General features: G+C 36.4%; 1 protein-coding gene across 1 annotated transcript; it reads left to right on the forward strand.

Moving 5' to 3' along the window:
- The first annotated feature begins 14,425 nt into the window (after positions 1-14,425).
- LOC105309682 (olfactory receptor 2T29-like) lies at positions 14,426-15,370 on the forward strand. The gene has a single exon (XM_011385870.1). It carries the CDS (start codon positions 14,426-14,428, stop codon positions 15,368-15,370), a length of 945 nt encoding a protein of 314 aa, XP_011384172.1.
- Positions 15,371-16,892: the final 1,522 nt, after the last annotated feature.

Below are 16,892 nucleotides of genomic sequence, written 5' to 3' on the forward strand. Positions count from 1 at the left end.
TAATCAACAATTATAGAGCCTTTTATCCAAAAACACCATATTATACATTCTTGTTGAGTGTACAAAGAACTAGGATAGACCATATGTTGGTACACAAAACCAGCCTTAACAGTTTTAAGGATATAAAAATATACCAATCATATTCTCTGACCACAATGCTTTGAAACAGGAGAGCAACTGTAAAAAGAAAGTGGGGAAAACTACAAATGTGTGAAGATTAAATAACAAGCTACTAAAGAATGACTAGATCATAGAAGAAATAAAAAGAGAGATTAAGAGATACATAGAAACAAATGAGAATAAAAATGCAATATATCAAAACTTTCAGGACACAGCAAAAGCAGTAAAAGCAAAGTAATATCATTACAGGCCTATCTTATATAACAAGAAAAATCCCAAATAAACGACCTAATGTTACATCCTCAAAAGCTATAGAAAAAACAAACAAATAAACAAATAAAGCCAAAGTCAGCAGAAGGAAGAAAAACATAAAAATTAGAACCGAATTAAATGAAATTTAAAAACAAGACAATAGAAAAATAATGCAACAAAGAGCTGGTTCTTTGAAAAAGATAAATAAAATTGACAAACCCCAGGTTAGACTCACTAACGAAATGAAAGAAATGAAAGAGAAAAAGTTACAACAGATACCACAGAAATACAAAGGATCAGATAAGAATACTATAAAAGATTATATGCCACCATATTCAATAACCTAGAAGAAATGGTTAGAAGTACACAACTTTTATAGATTAAATCCAGAAGAACTGGAACATCTAAACAGACCAATCAACAGTAAGGAAATTGAAACAATCATCAAAAATGTACCAAAAAGTAAAAGTCCAGGACCAGATGTCTTCACTATTGAACTCTACTAAATATTCAAAGATGTTTTAATATCGTTTTTCTCAAACTCTTCCAATAAATTGAAGAAGAAGCAATTCTTCCTAACTTATTTTATGAAGCCAACATTACCCTGATACAAAAACCTGGTAAAGATAACACACACTCAAAAAGAAAACTACAGACAAATATCTTTGAAGAATACAGATGAAAAAATCCTAAACAAAATACTAGCAAATTAAATACAAGAATACATTAAAAAGATTATACATCATAATAAAGTGAGGTTCATTCCAAGAGCACAGAATTGTTAAACATATATTAATCTATTTATATGATACGCCATGTAAGAAAATAAAAAATAAAAATTATATAATCATATCAATAGATGCAGAAACAAGATTTGACAAGACACAGTATTCATTTATCATTAAAATACTTAATAAAAGAGTATAGAAGGAAAGTGTCTCAACATTATAAAGGTCATATATGACAAACCTTTAGCTAACATCATACTTAATGGTGGAAAACTAAAAACCTTCCCTGTAAGATCAGGAATAAGACAAGGCTGTCTGCTATCATCACTCTTATCCAATATAGAGTTGGAAGTCCTAGCTAGAGAAATCAGGCAAGAGATAGAAATAAAAGGCATCTAAAAAAAAAAAGAATGAAGAAGTCAAATAGTCACTTTTTGCAGATGACATGATTCTCTATATAGAAAACCCTAGTACTCCACTATAAAACTATTAGAAATAATGAACAAATACTGTAAAATTTCAGAGTACAAAATCAATGTTCATAGCATTCCTATACATTAACAAACAATTTTTAGAAAAAATAAAATAAAAAAGTAAACAGTTCCTTTTGTAATTGCAACAAAAGTAATAAAATACCCAGGAATAAACCTAATGAAACCTGAAGGACCTATACACTGAAAACTATAAAACATTATAGTTTTATAGTTTTAAAGAACTTGAGAAAGACACAAAGAAATGGAAAGATATTCCATGTTCCTGGAGTGGAAGAATCAACATAGTTAAAATGATCTTATTACCTAAAGCATTATCCAGATTTAATGTAATCCCCATCCAAATCCCATTGAAATTTAAAAAAAAAAAAATCATCAGATTTTTGGGGAAGCACAAAAGACCTCAAATAGCCAAAGTAATCCTGAGAAAAAGGAACAAGGCCAAAGGTTATCACTCTGCCTGACTTCAAATTATACAACGAAGTGACAATAATCAAAACAGCACGATATTAGCAGAAAAACTGACATACAGACCAATGGAACAAAATTGAGAGTCCAGAAATAAACCCACATATATATAGGCAAATAATTTTTGATTAAAAAAAAAAGCCTAAAACATACAGTGGAGAAAGAAAAGCCTCTTCAATAAATGGTGCTGAAAAAATCAGAAAGCCATATGCAAACGAATGAAACTAGACTGCTATCTTTCACTATATACCAAAATTGACTAAAAATCAAAGACTTAAATATAAGACCTGAAACAATAAATTGTCTAGAAGAAAACATGTGTACTAAACTCATCAAACTTGAACTCAGAGAGAGTTTTATGCATTTGAACTCAAAGACAAGGGAGATAAAAGCAAAAATAAATAAATTAGACTATATCAAACTAAAAAGCTTCTGCACAGCAAAGTAAACCATCAACAAAGAGGTTGATGACTTCTGGTCAAGATGGCAGAGTAAGTAAATGCTGTGTTGCCTCCTCTCACAACCACATAAAAATTAACACTAACCTACAGAACAATCATCATAGGGAGTCGCCTGAGGTCTGGCTGAAAAAAAGTCCTACAACTTGGGACATACACAGAGGCCACCTCGAGACTGGTAGGATGGGTGAAGACACAAAACAAACTAGACTCACAACCATGTGTGGTGGTTTAAAAGTGGGAGGGTTATCTTGGCTAAAGACGTTCCCCCAGAGGAGTGAGGAGTCCTGCCCCTGCATAGTGCTCCCCAGCCCAGCATCCAGTGCCAGAAAGAGAGGTCCTTACAACTCTTTGAAAACCAACAGATGGTGGCTCAGTGAGACAAAGGACTTTAGGAGTCACAGACATTCCTTTTAAGAGTCCCACATGGAATTACTTGCAGATGGACTCACTCACTCTGAGCTCCAGTGCTGGAGCTGTTGCTCAAGTGATCCAGGGACATAAGGGAAGGAACTGGGTTTTCTGGCTTCAGGGTGAGGGCTGGAGGAGCAGTTTTTTCCAAGACAGAAATGCTGGCAAAATCCTTTGGTTCTTTGTTGAGCCCTTTCTGGCATGAAGATGTAGGTGTCGCCATATTTGTGCTTCATCAACTTGATATGTTGGTCACCTCGACTTAGTGATTCCCTGAAACTTTGCCCTTCCCAACTTGTGGGCCCACCCAAGCTGCTTCTAGTGTTTTTTTCTCATACACATGGCCCATGCTGCAGACTTTCTTAAAATCTCTCAAAAGTTCACAAAATCCAAACAAGTAGCATCTATCCTTGATGTGCCAATATCTCTGTCTAAGCAGCCTCAAGCCTGGCACTACCAGCAGCCAGCCTGGTTTCTGGCTTGGCTACTCTAGGCACCTCTAAGCCAAATACAATGGTGGCCACTTGCAGATTGCTTGGTGACTCTTGCCAGGTGGTTGTCAACAGTGCACAGACTGTGGCTGAACTTGGGCTGTAGCTGGGCCCATCCCAAAAGGCTCTTGGGCCCCACCCAGAGCTATATTTGAAGATGACATACCCAAAGGACAGAGTAGGCAGACACCAGAGCCCTGCTAAAGTGAATCTCACTCCTTAGGGTCAGCCTCTCACCAGCCAGTTCTCACAACCAATCACCCAAGGGTCAATCCCTCTTATTGATATACAAACAGCAATCAAGTCTCAACTACAATCCATACAAGGGACATACCTGAGCATCCAGCTCAGATGACCATAAAGACTGCACCACTGGACACCGCAGGACACATACTATCTACGTCCACTCTATGAAGACCGAGAGACATATAAGCCCTACTTAATAATAGGAACAAACACAGGGAGGCCGCTAAGTTGGGGGACAAAGAAACATGTGCCAAATGAAAGAACAGAACAAAGATCCAGAAAAAAAACTCAACAAAATGGAGATAAACAATCTACCAGATGCAGAGTTCAAAACACTTGTTATAAGGATGCTCAATGAACTCAGGGGAAAAGTAGATAAACTTAGTGCGAACTTTGACAAAAAAAAAAAAATTTTAAAAATCATAAAACTAGAGATAGAAAAATAAAATAAGAATGAGTCAGAAATGAAGAATACAATAACTTAAATTAAAAATACATTACAGGGAATCAACAGATTAAATAAAGCAAAGAATATAATCTGTGGTTTAGAAAATAAGGTAGCAGAAAACACCCAATCAGAACATCAACAACAAAAAATTCAAAAAAAGAAAAAAAAAGGATAGTTTAAGGAACCTCTGGAACAACATCAAGAGTATCAACATTTGCATCATAGGAGTACCAGAAGAAAAAGAGAGAGAGCAAGAAATTAAAAACCTATTTTAAGAAATAATGATAGAAAAGTTACCTAACCTGGCAAAGGAACTAGACATACAACCTCAGAAAGCTTAGAGAGTCCCAAACAAGATGAACCCAAAGAGGCCCACACCAAGACGCATCATCATTAAAATGCCAAAGGTTAAAGACAAAACGAGAATCTTAAAAGCAGCAAGATAAAAGCAGTTAGTTACCTATAAGAGACCTCCCATAAGACTGTCAGCTGATTTCTCTGACAGAAACTGCAGACCCAAAAGGATTGGTAGAAATACTCAAAGTGATGAAAAACAAGGACCTACAACCAAAATTACTCTGCCCAGCAAAACTATCATTTAGAGTTGAATGGACAGATAAAGAACTTCCCAAACAAGAAAAAGATAAAATTCGTTACCACCAAACCAGTAGTATAAGAAATGTTAAAGGGAGGTATTTAAGAAGATAAAAAAATCAAACATATGAATAAGAAAATGGCAATAACTACACATCTAGCAACAATTAATTTAAATGTAAATAAATAAGATGCTTCAATGAAAAGATAGGGTGGCTGAATGGATAAGAAAATAAGATCCTTACATATGCTGCCTACAAGAGACCCACTTCAGATCCAAAGATATACACAGTCTGAAAGTAAAGCAATGAAAAAAATATTTTATGAAAATGGAAATAAAAATAATATAGAGTAGCAATACTAATACCAGACAAAACAGACTTTAAAACAAAGGCTGTAATAAGAGACAAAGAAGTACTCAGTCATTCTACTTCTGGGTATTTATCTGAAGAAACCCAAAATACTACTTTCAAGAAACATGTGTATTTATATGTTCATTGCAGTATTACTTACAATAACCAAGATATGGAGGCAATCTGGGTGTCCATCAATGGATGAATGGATAAAGAGGAGGTGGCACATATATACAATGAAATATCACTCAGCCATAAAAATCAACGAATGAATGAATGAATGAATGAAATCTTCCCCTCTGCAACAAAATGAATGGACCTAGAGAGTATTGCACTGAGTGGAGTAATTCAGATAGAGAAAGACAAATGTCATATGATTTCACTTACATAGGGAATGTAAAAAAAAAAAATAAAAAACAAATAAACTCATAGATACTAAGAACATTTCAAAGGTTGCCAGATAGAAGTGGGATTGTGAGGGTGGATGAAAGAGGGGAAAAGATTAAGAAGTATGAATTAGTAGTTACAAAAGAGTCATGAGGATGTAAAGTATAGTATAAGGAATATAGTCAATAATATTGTAATAACTATGTGTGATGTCATATGGGTTCTAGATTTATTGAGGTGATTACTTTGTAAGTTATATAAATATCTAATCACTATGTTGCAGACCTGAAACTAATATAAGATTGTACACCAACTATAATTGAAAAATTAAAAAAGTGTAATTAAAACACAGGCAATTATCTGAATGGGAGAAGATCATTGAAAACAACGCCTCTGATAAGGGGCTAATACTCAAAATACATAAGAACATTATACAACTCAGCAACAAAAAAGAATTTTTCAATTTTCAGTTGAAAAATGGGCAGAGGATCTGTGCAGACGCTTCTGTTTAGAAGACATACAAACAGCCAACAGAGACATGAAAAGATTATCAATTTCATTAGCTATTAGAAAAATGCAAATCGAAACCACCATGAGATACTACCTCACACCTGTTAGAATGGCTATCATCAACAGGATAAGTAATAACAAGTGTTGGAGAAGATATGGGGGAAAAGTAACTCTAATACACGTCTGCTGAGAATGTAAATTGGTACAGCCACTATGAAAAACAGTATGGAGTTTCCTCTAAAAATTAAGAATAGAATTATCATATGACCCAGCAATCCCTCTTCTGGATATTTACCCAAAAAATTGAAAATATTTATCAATAAAGATGTATGCACCCCAATATTCATTGCAACATTATTCACTGCGACCAAGACATGGCAACAACTGAAGTGTTCTTCATCAGTGAATTGGATAAGGAAATTGTGGTACATCTATACAATGGCATATTACTCAGTCATAAGAAAAGATGAGATACTGCCATTTGTGACAACATGGGTAGATCTTGAGATTATCATGCGAAATGAAATACGTCCAACAGAAAAAGTTGAGAACCATATTTCACTCATGTGTGGGATATAAAATTGAAAGCAACAAATGAATGAGACAACAAACAAAAACTCATGGTCATAGTCAACAGTTTAGTGATTACCAGAGGGAATAAAGGAAAAAAACATAATGATATTAACTAATACAGATAAAGCATGTGACAAAGTTCAAAAACCCTTTCATAATATAAACATTTAAAAAACAAAGAACAGAAGGAAATTATATCAACATAATAAAGGGTGTATATAGAAAGGCCATCAGCTAACTCAACATGAAAATACTAAAAGATTTTCCACTAAAATCAGGATTAGGACAATATTGCTGCCACTTCTATTCAACACAGTACTGTAAGTCCTAGCTAGAGCAATAATTTTACATATTGAAAACTCTAAAGATTCCACAAGTAAACTGTTAAAACTAATAAACAAATTTGACAAATCAGCAGTATACAAGATCAACACACAAAAATCAGTTGTATTTCAATACCCTGATAATAAAAAATCTGAAAAGAAAGTTAAAAAAATTTACTATATGATAATAAATTAAAATACTTAGGAATAAACTTAACCAAGGAAACAAACTGACTTCTACACAAAAATCTACAGTGTTATTGAAATTTAAAAAGACAAATAAGTAGAAAGACATCTTGTATTCATGAATTGGAGACTGAATATAGCCAAAATGTCCATACCATCCAAAGTAATCTGCAGTGTCAAAGCAATCTCCATCAAAATCCCAATGACATTTTTTGTAGAAATACATTCAAAGAAGGGTTAACATGTATTCTTCTCAAACCATTCCAAAAAATTCAAGAAGGAAGACTCCCTAACTCTTTCAATGAGGCCACCATTAATCTGACTCCAAACCAGACAAAGATATCACACACACACACACACACACACACACACACACACACTATAGGTTGATATTCCTCATGAACATTGAAGCAAAAATTCTCAAAAAAAATATTGGCAGACCTAATTCCCCAATACATTAAAAATATCAAAACTATGATCAAGTGGATTTATTCCTGAGTTGCAATGTTGATTAAATATCCACAAATCAATTTATGTGATATACCACATTAACAAATAAAAAGATGAAAATCACATAAGCATATCAATAGATGCAGAAAAAAACATTAGACAAAATCCAGCATCCATTTATGATAAAAGCTCTCAGCAAAGTGGGACTAGAGGGAACATACCTCAAAATGATAAAGGCCATATATGACAAATCTACAGCTAACATCATGCTCAAGAGGAAAGGCTAAAAGCATTTTCCTTAAGATCAGGAACAAGACAAAGACACCCACCTTCACCACTTCTATTCAATATAGCATTGGAAGTCTTAGCCACAGCAATCAGACAAGAGAAATAAAAGGCATCCAAATTGAAGAGGAGAAAGTAAAAAATTATTTGCAGATGATATGATACTGTATCTAGAGAACCCTACAGATTCCACACAAAAAAAATGTTAGAACTGATATATGAATTCAGAAACGTAGTAGGATACAAAATCAATATTCAGAAGTCAGTTGGTTTTTATACACCAATGATGAACTATCAGAAAGAGAACTTACAAAAGCAATCCCATTTACAATCGCATCAAAAACAATAAAATACCTATAAATCAAATTAACCAAGGAGATAAAAGACCTGTTCTCAGAAAATTATAAGTCATTGATAAAAGAAATTGAAGAAGATACAAATAAATGGAAGCATATACCATGTTCATGGGTGGAAAGAATCAACATTGCTAAAAAGGTCATACTACCCAAAGCAATCTATAGATGCAATGCAATCCCTATCAAAATACCGATGGCATTTTTCACAGAACTAGAACAAATATTTCAAAAATTTATATGAAACCAAAAAAGATCCTGAATAGCCATGGCAATCTTGAGAAAGAACAACAAAGTCGGAGGTATCATACTACCTGATATCAAACTATACAAGGCTATAGCAATCAAAAAAAACATGGTACTGGCATAAAAACAGACATAGATCAATGGAACATAATAGAGAGCCCAGAAATAAGTCCATGCCTATATGGCCCTTTAACCCATGACAAAAGAGGCAAGAATATACAATGGGATAAAGACAGTCGTTTAACAAATGGTGTTGGAAAAACTAAACAGATACATGCAAAAAAAAAAAAAACTGGACCACTTTCTGACACCATATATAAGAATGAACTCAAAATGGATTAAAGACTTAAATGTAAGACTCAAAACCATGCAACTGCTAGAAGAAAACATAGGCAGTAAACTCTCTGATATTGTTCTTAGTAATATTTTTCTCTGATATATCTCCTCAGACAAGAGAAACAAAAGAAAAAATAAACAAATAGGACTACATCAAGCTAAAAAGTTTTGCACAGAAAAGGAAACCATCAACAAAATGAAAAGACAACATACTGAATAATATTTGTGATATATTTGAAAAAGAGTTAATATCCAAAATTTATTGAGAATTCATATAACTCAACAATAAAAAACAATCTAATTTAAAAAATGGGCAGAAAATCTAAATAGGTATTTCTCCAAAGAAAGAAATACAGATAGCCAATAGACATATAAAAAGATGCTCAAGGACACTAATCATCAGAAAAATGCATATTAAAACCACAATGAGATATTACCTCACATCTGTAAGAATGATATCAATAAATCAACAACAAGTGTTGGTGAGGATATGGAGAAAAGGGACTCCTCATGAACTGTTGGTGGGATTGCAAATTGGTACAGCCACTATGGAAAACAGTTCGGAGCTTCCTCAAATAATTAAAAATAGAACTACCTTTTGACCTAGCAGTTGCACTTCTGGATACTATCCAAAGAAAACCAAAACACTAGTTTGTAAAAAATATGCACCCCTATGTTCATGGCAGTGTTATTCACAGTAGCCAAGATATGGAAGCAACTGAAGTGCCTATTAGTAGACAATTGGATAAAGAAGAGGTGTTACATATATACAATGTAATATTACTTAGCCATAAAAAATAAAATCCTACCATTTGCAATGACATGGATGCACCTAGAGGCTATTATGCTTAGTGACGTAAGTCAGACAGAGAAAGATAAATACCATATGATTTCACTTACATGCGGAATCTAAGGAATAAAAGAAATGAACAAACTACATGAAAGCAGACTCATAGATACAGAGAACAAACTGAGGATTGACAGAAGGGAGGAGGGTTAGTGGCTGGATGAAAAAGCTAAAGAGATGAAGAAGTACAAAACTGTCACGGGGATATTGATGACAGTATAGAGAATATAGTCAATATTATTGTAATGGCTATGTGGGGTGCCAGAGTGGTGCTGGATTAATGAGGGACATCACACATAAATTATATAAATGTCTAGCCATTGAGCTGTATACCTAAAGCTAATATGAAATAAAAAATAGAATAAATAAAGAGTGGTTTATGAAGCAAAAAAAAAAAAAAAAAAAATTGAAGTCCATCCTAAAATTTACATAGAATCTCAAGATACTCCAAATAGCCAAAATCATCTTGAAAAAGTAACAAAGTTGAAGGTATTACCCTTCTTGAACTCAAAACTCACTACAAGTCCATTGTCATCAGAGCAGTATGCTGCTATATACAAACAAATGGAGAACTCAGAAGTTACCCATCACAGGTGTGGTTGATTGGTGTTTGACAAGGTGCCAAGACCATTCGGTAGGGAAAAGACAGTCGTTTTAACAAATAGTGTTGGGAAAACTGGATATTCAAATGCAAAGAAAATGAAGCTATACCCTTACACCACGTACAAAAATCAACTAACTCGAAATGGATTGAAGACCAAAAACATAGGGGGAAAGCTTTATGATATTGGATTTGGCAATGATTTCTTGATATGACGCCAAAAGCACAAGACAACAGAGAAAAAATAGTTAAATTGGACTCCAATATTCTAAAAATTTTTTCAGCTTCTGTGCATCAAAGGACACAATAAACAGTGAAAATATTACCCATAGTATGAGAGAAAATGTTTGCAAGAACTCCTACAACTCAACAACAACAAAAATAAGCAAATGACCAAATTAGAATATGGGCAAAGGACTTAAATATTTTAATATACATTTTTTCAAAGAATACACAAAAATACATAATAATGACAAGGAAAGATGCTCCATATCAATAGTCTTTAGGGAAATTCAGATTAAACCACAGTGAGATGTTAGTTCATACCAATTAGGATAGCTTTTATAAACACATGCACACTCACACGCACGCACACACACACACACACACACACACACACACATACAGAAAATAAGTGATAGATTGTGAATTAGGATCCTTGTGCATTGCTCTTGGGAATGTAGAATAGTATAGCCACATAGAAAATGGTATGATGATTCTTTTTAAAAATAAATGTCACTCTCCTAAAAGAAGTGAAAGTAGAGACTCAAGCAGATATTTGTGCACTTCCATTTCTTGTGTTCATGTTCTCAAAAGTCCATTTCACTTGATTAGACAAGTATTCTGGAATCTGGAATAAATTCAAGCATCTTTCAGGGACAAAAATAATTAATGTCTGGGGGCAGAATCCCCTAGTGACAAGAAGCTCAGGAGTCTCCAGCACAGTTACATAACAGCAGGCACAGTTTCATCAGGTGCTTCCTCTGCCTGATGCCTGGTCTTGTAATTACTTCTCATTTCCTGGAGGGTCACAGCCCCACTGCAATGTGGCATCCATATATCAACAGCTGTCTTTTCTTCTGCGATCATCTAGAGGGATTAACTACAAAGAACAGCCCTGATTCCCACAGGGGAAATCACATTTTCTAGTGATTATTTGATGACTGGACATGAGCAAGTTTATAAACCAGTTGTTTTGTTGAGACCAGTAATTTGGTCCTTGCCGGCATGAAGTGAAGCTCACATCCAGGTCATTTTCCCAGGTGTGCTCATTCTACCCGCTTCAGCAGTTTATGTGAGTCCCATTTCCACAGGCACTGAAACCTGCAATTAGGGAGTCCCAGACATTAATATGAGCAGGAGAGATATAGATCCCAGATGGAGGCAGTGAAAGGCTGAGTCAGGGCCAGAGGCCTCATGTGCAGCAGACCCTGGGCTGGGAGACAGGGATTGGGGCCAACAGGGAGCAAAGGCCATGGGCTATGTTCTCCCACATGCTCCACCTTCCATTCTTTAACATCCAGGCACTTCATTTCTTATTTGCTTTTCAGTCATGGTGACAGAGGGAGTAGGATTGTGGGTGTGAGTAGCCCCACCTGCAGTGAAAGCTGAAGTGGGTGGGAAGCCTGGAAGAGAGGAACAAGAAGGGACCAACGTAGCTATGGCAGCTTTCCACAGATAAGAGATGGCATGTGGACTCTGGTCCATATTGAGGTTCTGTGCTTGTTCCCCATTTGATCTTGAGCAAGTGAGGTAATCTCTGTGCTGGAGTTACCCTTCTGCAAAATAATACCTAGCACACTGTGAAAGTAAGTAGTAAGTGCCAAGTGATTAAAACAGTGACCTCCTCTTAGTTAGGACTTAAGAAGTGTTATCACTCACGATTTCAGTGCTTATTACCCATGCTTTTTTATAGATTGGCTTCCGTTTTTGTCCAGAAATTTAAAGTTTAAAAATTAATTATTCTTTGTTCTTCAATTTTTGATGGAAAACAGTTTAATCTGGCATCTCCTTATTCAAGAAGAAAACCGGGCAGAACCAAACCTGAACCATCCAAGTCACACGACAACCAGCCTCCAGGGACGATTACATAGCAGGCCTTCCTCATGCCTTCCAGCATCCATCAATCCCATCTCATCAAAGACTGACCTACGGTGATGTTCCAAGAAAATCAAGAGTAATTTTCCTCATAGATGGTCCTCTACATTTAATAGACCCAATAAGGAAAATCTGTAATTATCACTTACATAGGTAAATGCTTAGATAATTTCACTGGGATTCCCAAGAAGGGTTGGTCTGATGGATTCCTTCATCCCTTCCTTCCTCTTTCCTTCCTCTCTTCTTATGTTCTTTCTATAATATTCAGAAGTCTTGCATGCCAGACACTATGTCTCATCACTGGAGATAAAAAAAACTGAGACAGTAGAGTTTCTCATGCCCTGGGGTCAAGGAGCAGACATAAAAATAAATAACCACAAATTCCTATTTTCAAGTACAGCAAGTTCCGGTGAGGGCCCTGAGAGTGGATTTGGTGATGTACAGTGCTGAGGCCATGTCAGTCATTTAGGGCTGCCTACCCACCATTTCAACATTGGTCAGTATTTAAGATCAAAATATGTGGTTTTATTATAAAAGACATTCTCTGTAGAAGACTCAAAGACTCTTCCCACATCAGCACCTAATATGCTCTGAAAAATGGGAGATTTGACATCATCAGCTCCCTCTTATGAAGGCCCAGAAAGGCAGGGGGGCAAAGCAAGGCTGAGGCTCTGCTGGTAGGGAGCGTTGTGCAAGGGACTGACTGCAGGTATCCAGGACAACCAATGGGGTCAGGAGGTCTCCCGTAAACACTTGGTAGAAAGGACACAGAGAAACAGCCCCTCACACCCCTATGTCCTCATTCTATGTTTGGGAAGCGGGTAAAATTTTATGCATTCCCCTTCATCTCCTGTTGGCTCTGGAGGGCCCTATAAACACAGTCAGAGCCATGAGAGCATGGTGACCCTGATCCACATGGTTCTGATCATCCATGAGCCTCAATGGTGTCAAAATTTATTCAAATTCAAGAACTATATTTTTTACGTATTCATCTCAATAGTTTGTAAATTCATATATCCTCATTAAACACTTGGAAAACAGTGACGTGGCCAGTGAGGAGATAGCAGGAACTGCTGGAGCATGATGCAAACGAGAGCGCTAAGCTTTGGGTAGGTGATCAGTTACACTTCCAGATACACTGCTCAGATCCAGTTCATCTCCAGTTACTATAATTAGAGAAGTCATTCAGTTTTCCTTTATTAATTTAAATAAGAATATCTGAAAAGTACTGTGCTTCAATTACTTTTTAATGTTATTCACTTTGAAGAAAAATCTCTGAAATTATATCAGTGTAAATGGGTCAAAGCCTCAAACACTTTGTATTTGTCACAGAGAAAATTTTTCAGACCTCATGTAAGTGAACTCGTGTATCATTCTCATGTGTATCATTCTCAGCACAGGTCAGCTGAGGTCACCAGGCCCTTTCAAGTTTGAATAAAACCGACTCAGATGTATGCCACATGCAGAGGAAAGCCTTACATCTTCACAAACCTCTTCAGGCTCCTTGAGAGTGATGGTGTAGGAGAGAGCTGAGCATCCACAGCTCCAAATAGTGGCTTCCACTGCTTGCATTCATAGCATGGTACATGTTGCCAATCCACACCTGCCATCTTTTTTCTGTATCACGACACCCCACGCCAGGTACTGCCCCTGCCCTGCTCTTCACTACACAGCTTCAGCCAACACAAAGCTCCTTTTGTGGCGTACTGTCCAAAGTTTGAGAATAGTTAAGGGCATTTACATACCAGAAGTACACACATAATATTAACATCAATTATATGCATTCCTATTCTTGCCCACCCTGCCCTGAGGATTTCTCACCAGCCAATATTCTCCAAAGAATCCAGTCATTCTTTTTTACCTCCCTCCTCTGGTCTGTTCACTTCTGCACTATCTCCAAATCTATGTTAATATTTCAGCCAAAGGTTTTAAACATCCAGCCTTCAACTTCAGGACCTTACCTTTCATACCTAAGGATATTTTCCCCAAAAGAGCTTCTTATCTAATAAAAAATCTGATCCAGTTCTTAAATATGTTTTCTTTATCTTTTTCACACTGATACTGATGTTCAAAGGAAGTGTTTTTGATAGTTATAAGAAAAATAAAAAACCAGTGTACTTCATTAGAATTATACCTTTTCTTATTGTTTTCTCCCACCCTGTAGTTCTAGTATGGAGAACATGGATGGAGGGAATGAAACATTGACCAATTTCTTTCTCCTGGGGCTCTTCCCGGAGCTGCAACACATCAGCATCCTCATCATCTGCCTCCTCCTGGTCTACTTCATCGCCCTCACAGGGAACGCCATCCTCATCCTCCTGATCCATGTGGACACATGCCTCCACACCCCCATGTACTTCCTGCTCAGCCATCTCTCTCTCATTGACTTGGCCTTAATTTCTACTACGGTCCCAAAGATGGCCATAAACTTCTTCTCTGGGAAGAAAAACATCTCAAAAGTTGCCTGTGGGACCCAAATTTTCTTCTTCTTTGCCCTTGGGGGTGGTGAGTGTCTCCTTTTGACCCTCATGTCTTATGACCGCTATGTGGCCATCTGCAAGCCCCTGAGATACCCGATTATCATGAACACTAGCATCTGCCTAAAGATGGCCCTAGTATGCTGGGGTGGAGGTGCTCTAAATGCCCTCATCAACACCATCTACACCATGCACTTCCCTTTCTGTGGCTCCAGGGAGATTCACCACTTTTTCTGTGAGTTGCCTGCCATTCTGAAGCTCTCTTGCAAGGACACTTCCTTGTATGAAATGGTGGTGTCTGTCATCTGTATTGTGTTTGTTCTTCTTCCATTAGGACTCATCATGGCTTCCTATATGCTAATCTTCCTCACAGTCCTTCACATGAATTCACCAGAAGGCAGGAGGAAAGCCCTGGCTACATGTTCTTCACATATGGCTGTAGTGAGCCTCTACTACATGCCAGCCATGATCATCTACATGACCCCCCGCTCCTCTCACACTGCAGAACAGGATGAAATACTCTCTGTGATTAATACTATCCTCACCCCCATGCTCAACCCTCTCATTTACAGTCTGAGGAATAAGGAGGTGCTTGCTGGTCTGAGAAAAGTAATGATAAGAAGATTTATTTTGGGATAGAAACAAGCAGCTTCCAACATCTACAGAAACTCTGTAGTCACAAAAGAGATTACAAGCCAATCTCCATACTTATCTAAGAGGTCAATATTTATCCCCTAATGTATTCCCTTGACTTTGGCTCTTACTTTGGCTCTTACTTTGGCAGAACTAATATGATAAACTGAATATCTAAATGCAACCCTGTCATGGACACTAGCTAGCTGTATGAAAATAAGAAAACTCATTTAACTTCTCTGTGCCAATTAGGAAATTGAATTTAGCCTTCATGGTCATTTCCAGATCTAAAATATTTCCTGACTCTATTTTAAGATTGTATGACACTGCTAGAGGATGCACTAATTTCAATCTCTGGTTCATACTTTTTCGTAGTACACTTTGGAGTTCATACTTCAAAAATGGATATAAGAATGTCTATATAAGACTGCATATTGAGACTTTATCAAGTTACTTTGGGTTTTTTAGAGTGGTCCTACCACAAAGTTTCAGTAGATGTGTGCAATTCTACAAAATTTTCTGTGGCCAATTTATTCATGAAGATATTCCTAAAAGTAAAACTAGGGGCCTACAGAATTTGAGCCAACCCATGTTAGGAACCAGTAATGAGAACGTGATCTTTATGTTGCCACATTCCCTGGAAGATCAAAGGACTCATCCCTTATTTTTATAGAATAGAAAACTGATAAGAGAACTTATCCCAGTTTGAAAAGTAATGCTTTATAAGAAAGCAGCAGTGGAAAGAGAAACAAGGAGCAGGCAGTGGGCTCCTACCAGACTTGTTGGCCATAGCTGTGGGCTATTTGTATTTCCAAGTGAAGGTTGTTTACTAACAACAGGAAAAAAAAATCTCTAGTGAATTTTGAGTCAGAGACAATGAGTGCAATTGGTCAAACAAGTCAGTTAAAATAAAATATAAGTCAAAATTTTGTCAAACCACTAGTTCCATGTTATGTAGACCAAAAAAAAAAAAAAAAACAGAAAAGAGGTATTCAATGAACTAAATATCTTAGTTTTTATACAATGGTCGGATGTCATGGACACACTAAATTCTGGGTTCTCATAGTTTAATAAAAGATATTCTGATCTATGCTACTAAAGTCTTCACAAGGACAAAGTCATAGATTACTTCCTCTTCATTTCTGCCTTCCTGTCTATTAATGTTCTTCATAATGCTAGTGAACGAAGAAATAGATCTCGCTCCTCAAAATGGGTATGCTGAGGTAAGACCATGTTGCTGTAATAGCCTCAGGACTCAGTTTGAGTTGTTAATTTAATGGAGAGGAAGAAGGCGAGAATAAGGAAGGGGAAAATTGTTCTTTTTTAATGGCAAGATTTGCCCAATTTCAGTCACCTTACTTTAAAATGTGTGCAGCCTAAGTTGACCAAAAGGAAGAAGAATTCAGCAAAAACCACCACCGCTTCTAGTTAATATTCATAAAGAATGAGTTGGTAGCCCTCAAAAGTCTGTCAAGACAAATTATCACAGAGAGGCACCGTGGTGATATAATTGAGGCCAATTACCTTG

The sequence above is a fragment of the Pteropus vampyrus genome, unplaced genomic scaffold (assembly GCF_000151845.1).
Source record: "Pteropus vampyrus isolate Shadow unplaced genomic scaffold, Pvam_2.0 Scaffold817, whole genome shotgun sequence".
Taxonomy (NCBI): domain Eukaryota; kingdom Metazoa; phylum Chordata; class Mammalia; order Chiroptera; family Pteropodidae; genus Pteropus; species Pteropus vampyrus.

Excerpts from the sequence above, each read along its gene's own strand:
- LOC105309682 (XM_011385870.1), top strand. The coding sequence starts at position 14,426 with ATGGAGAACATGGATGGAGGGAATGAAACATTGACCAATTTCTTTCTC.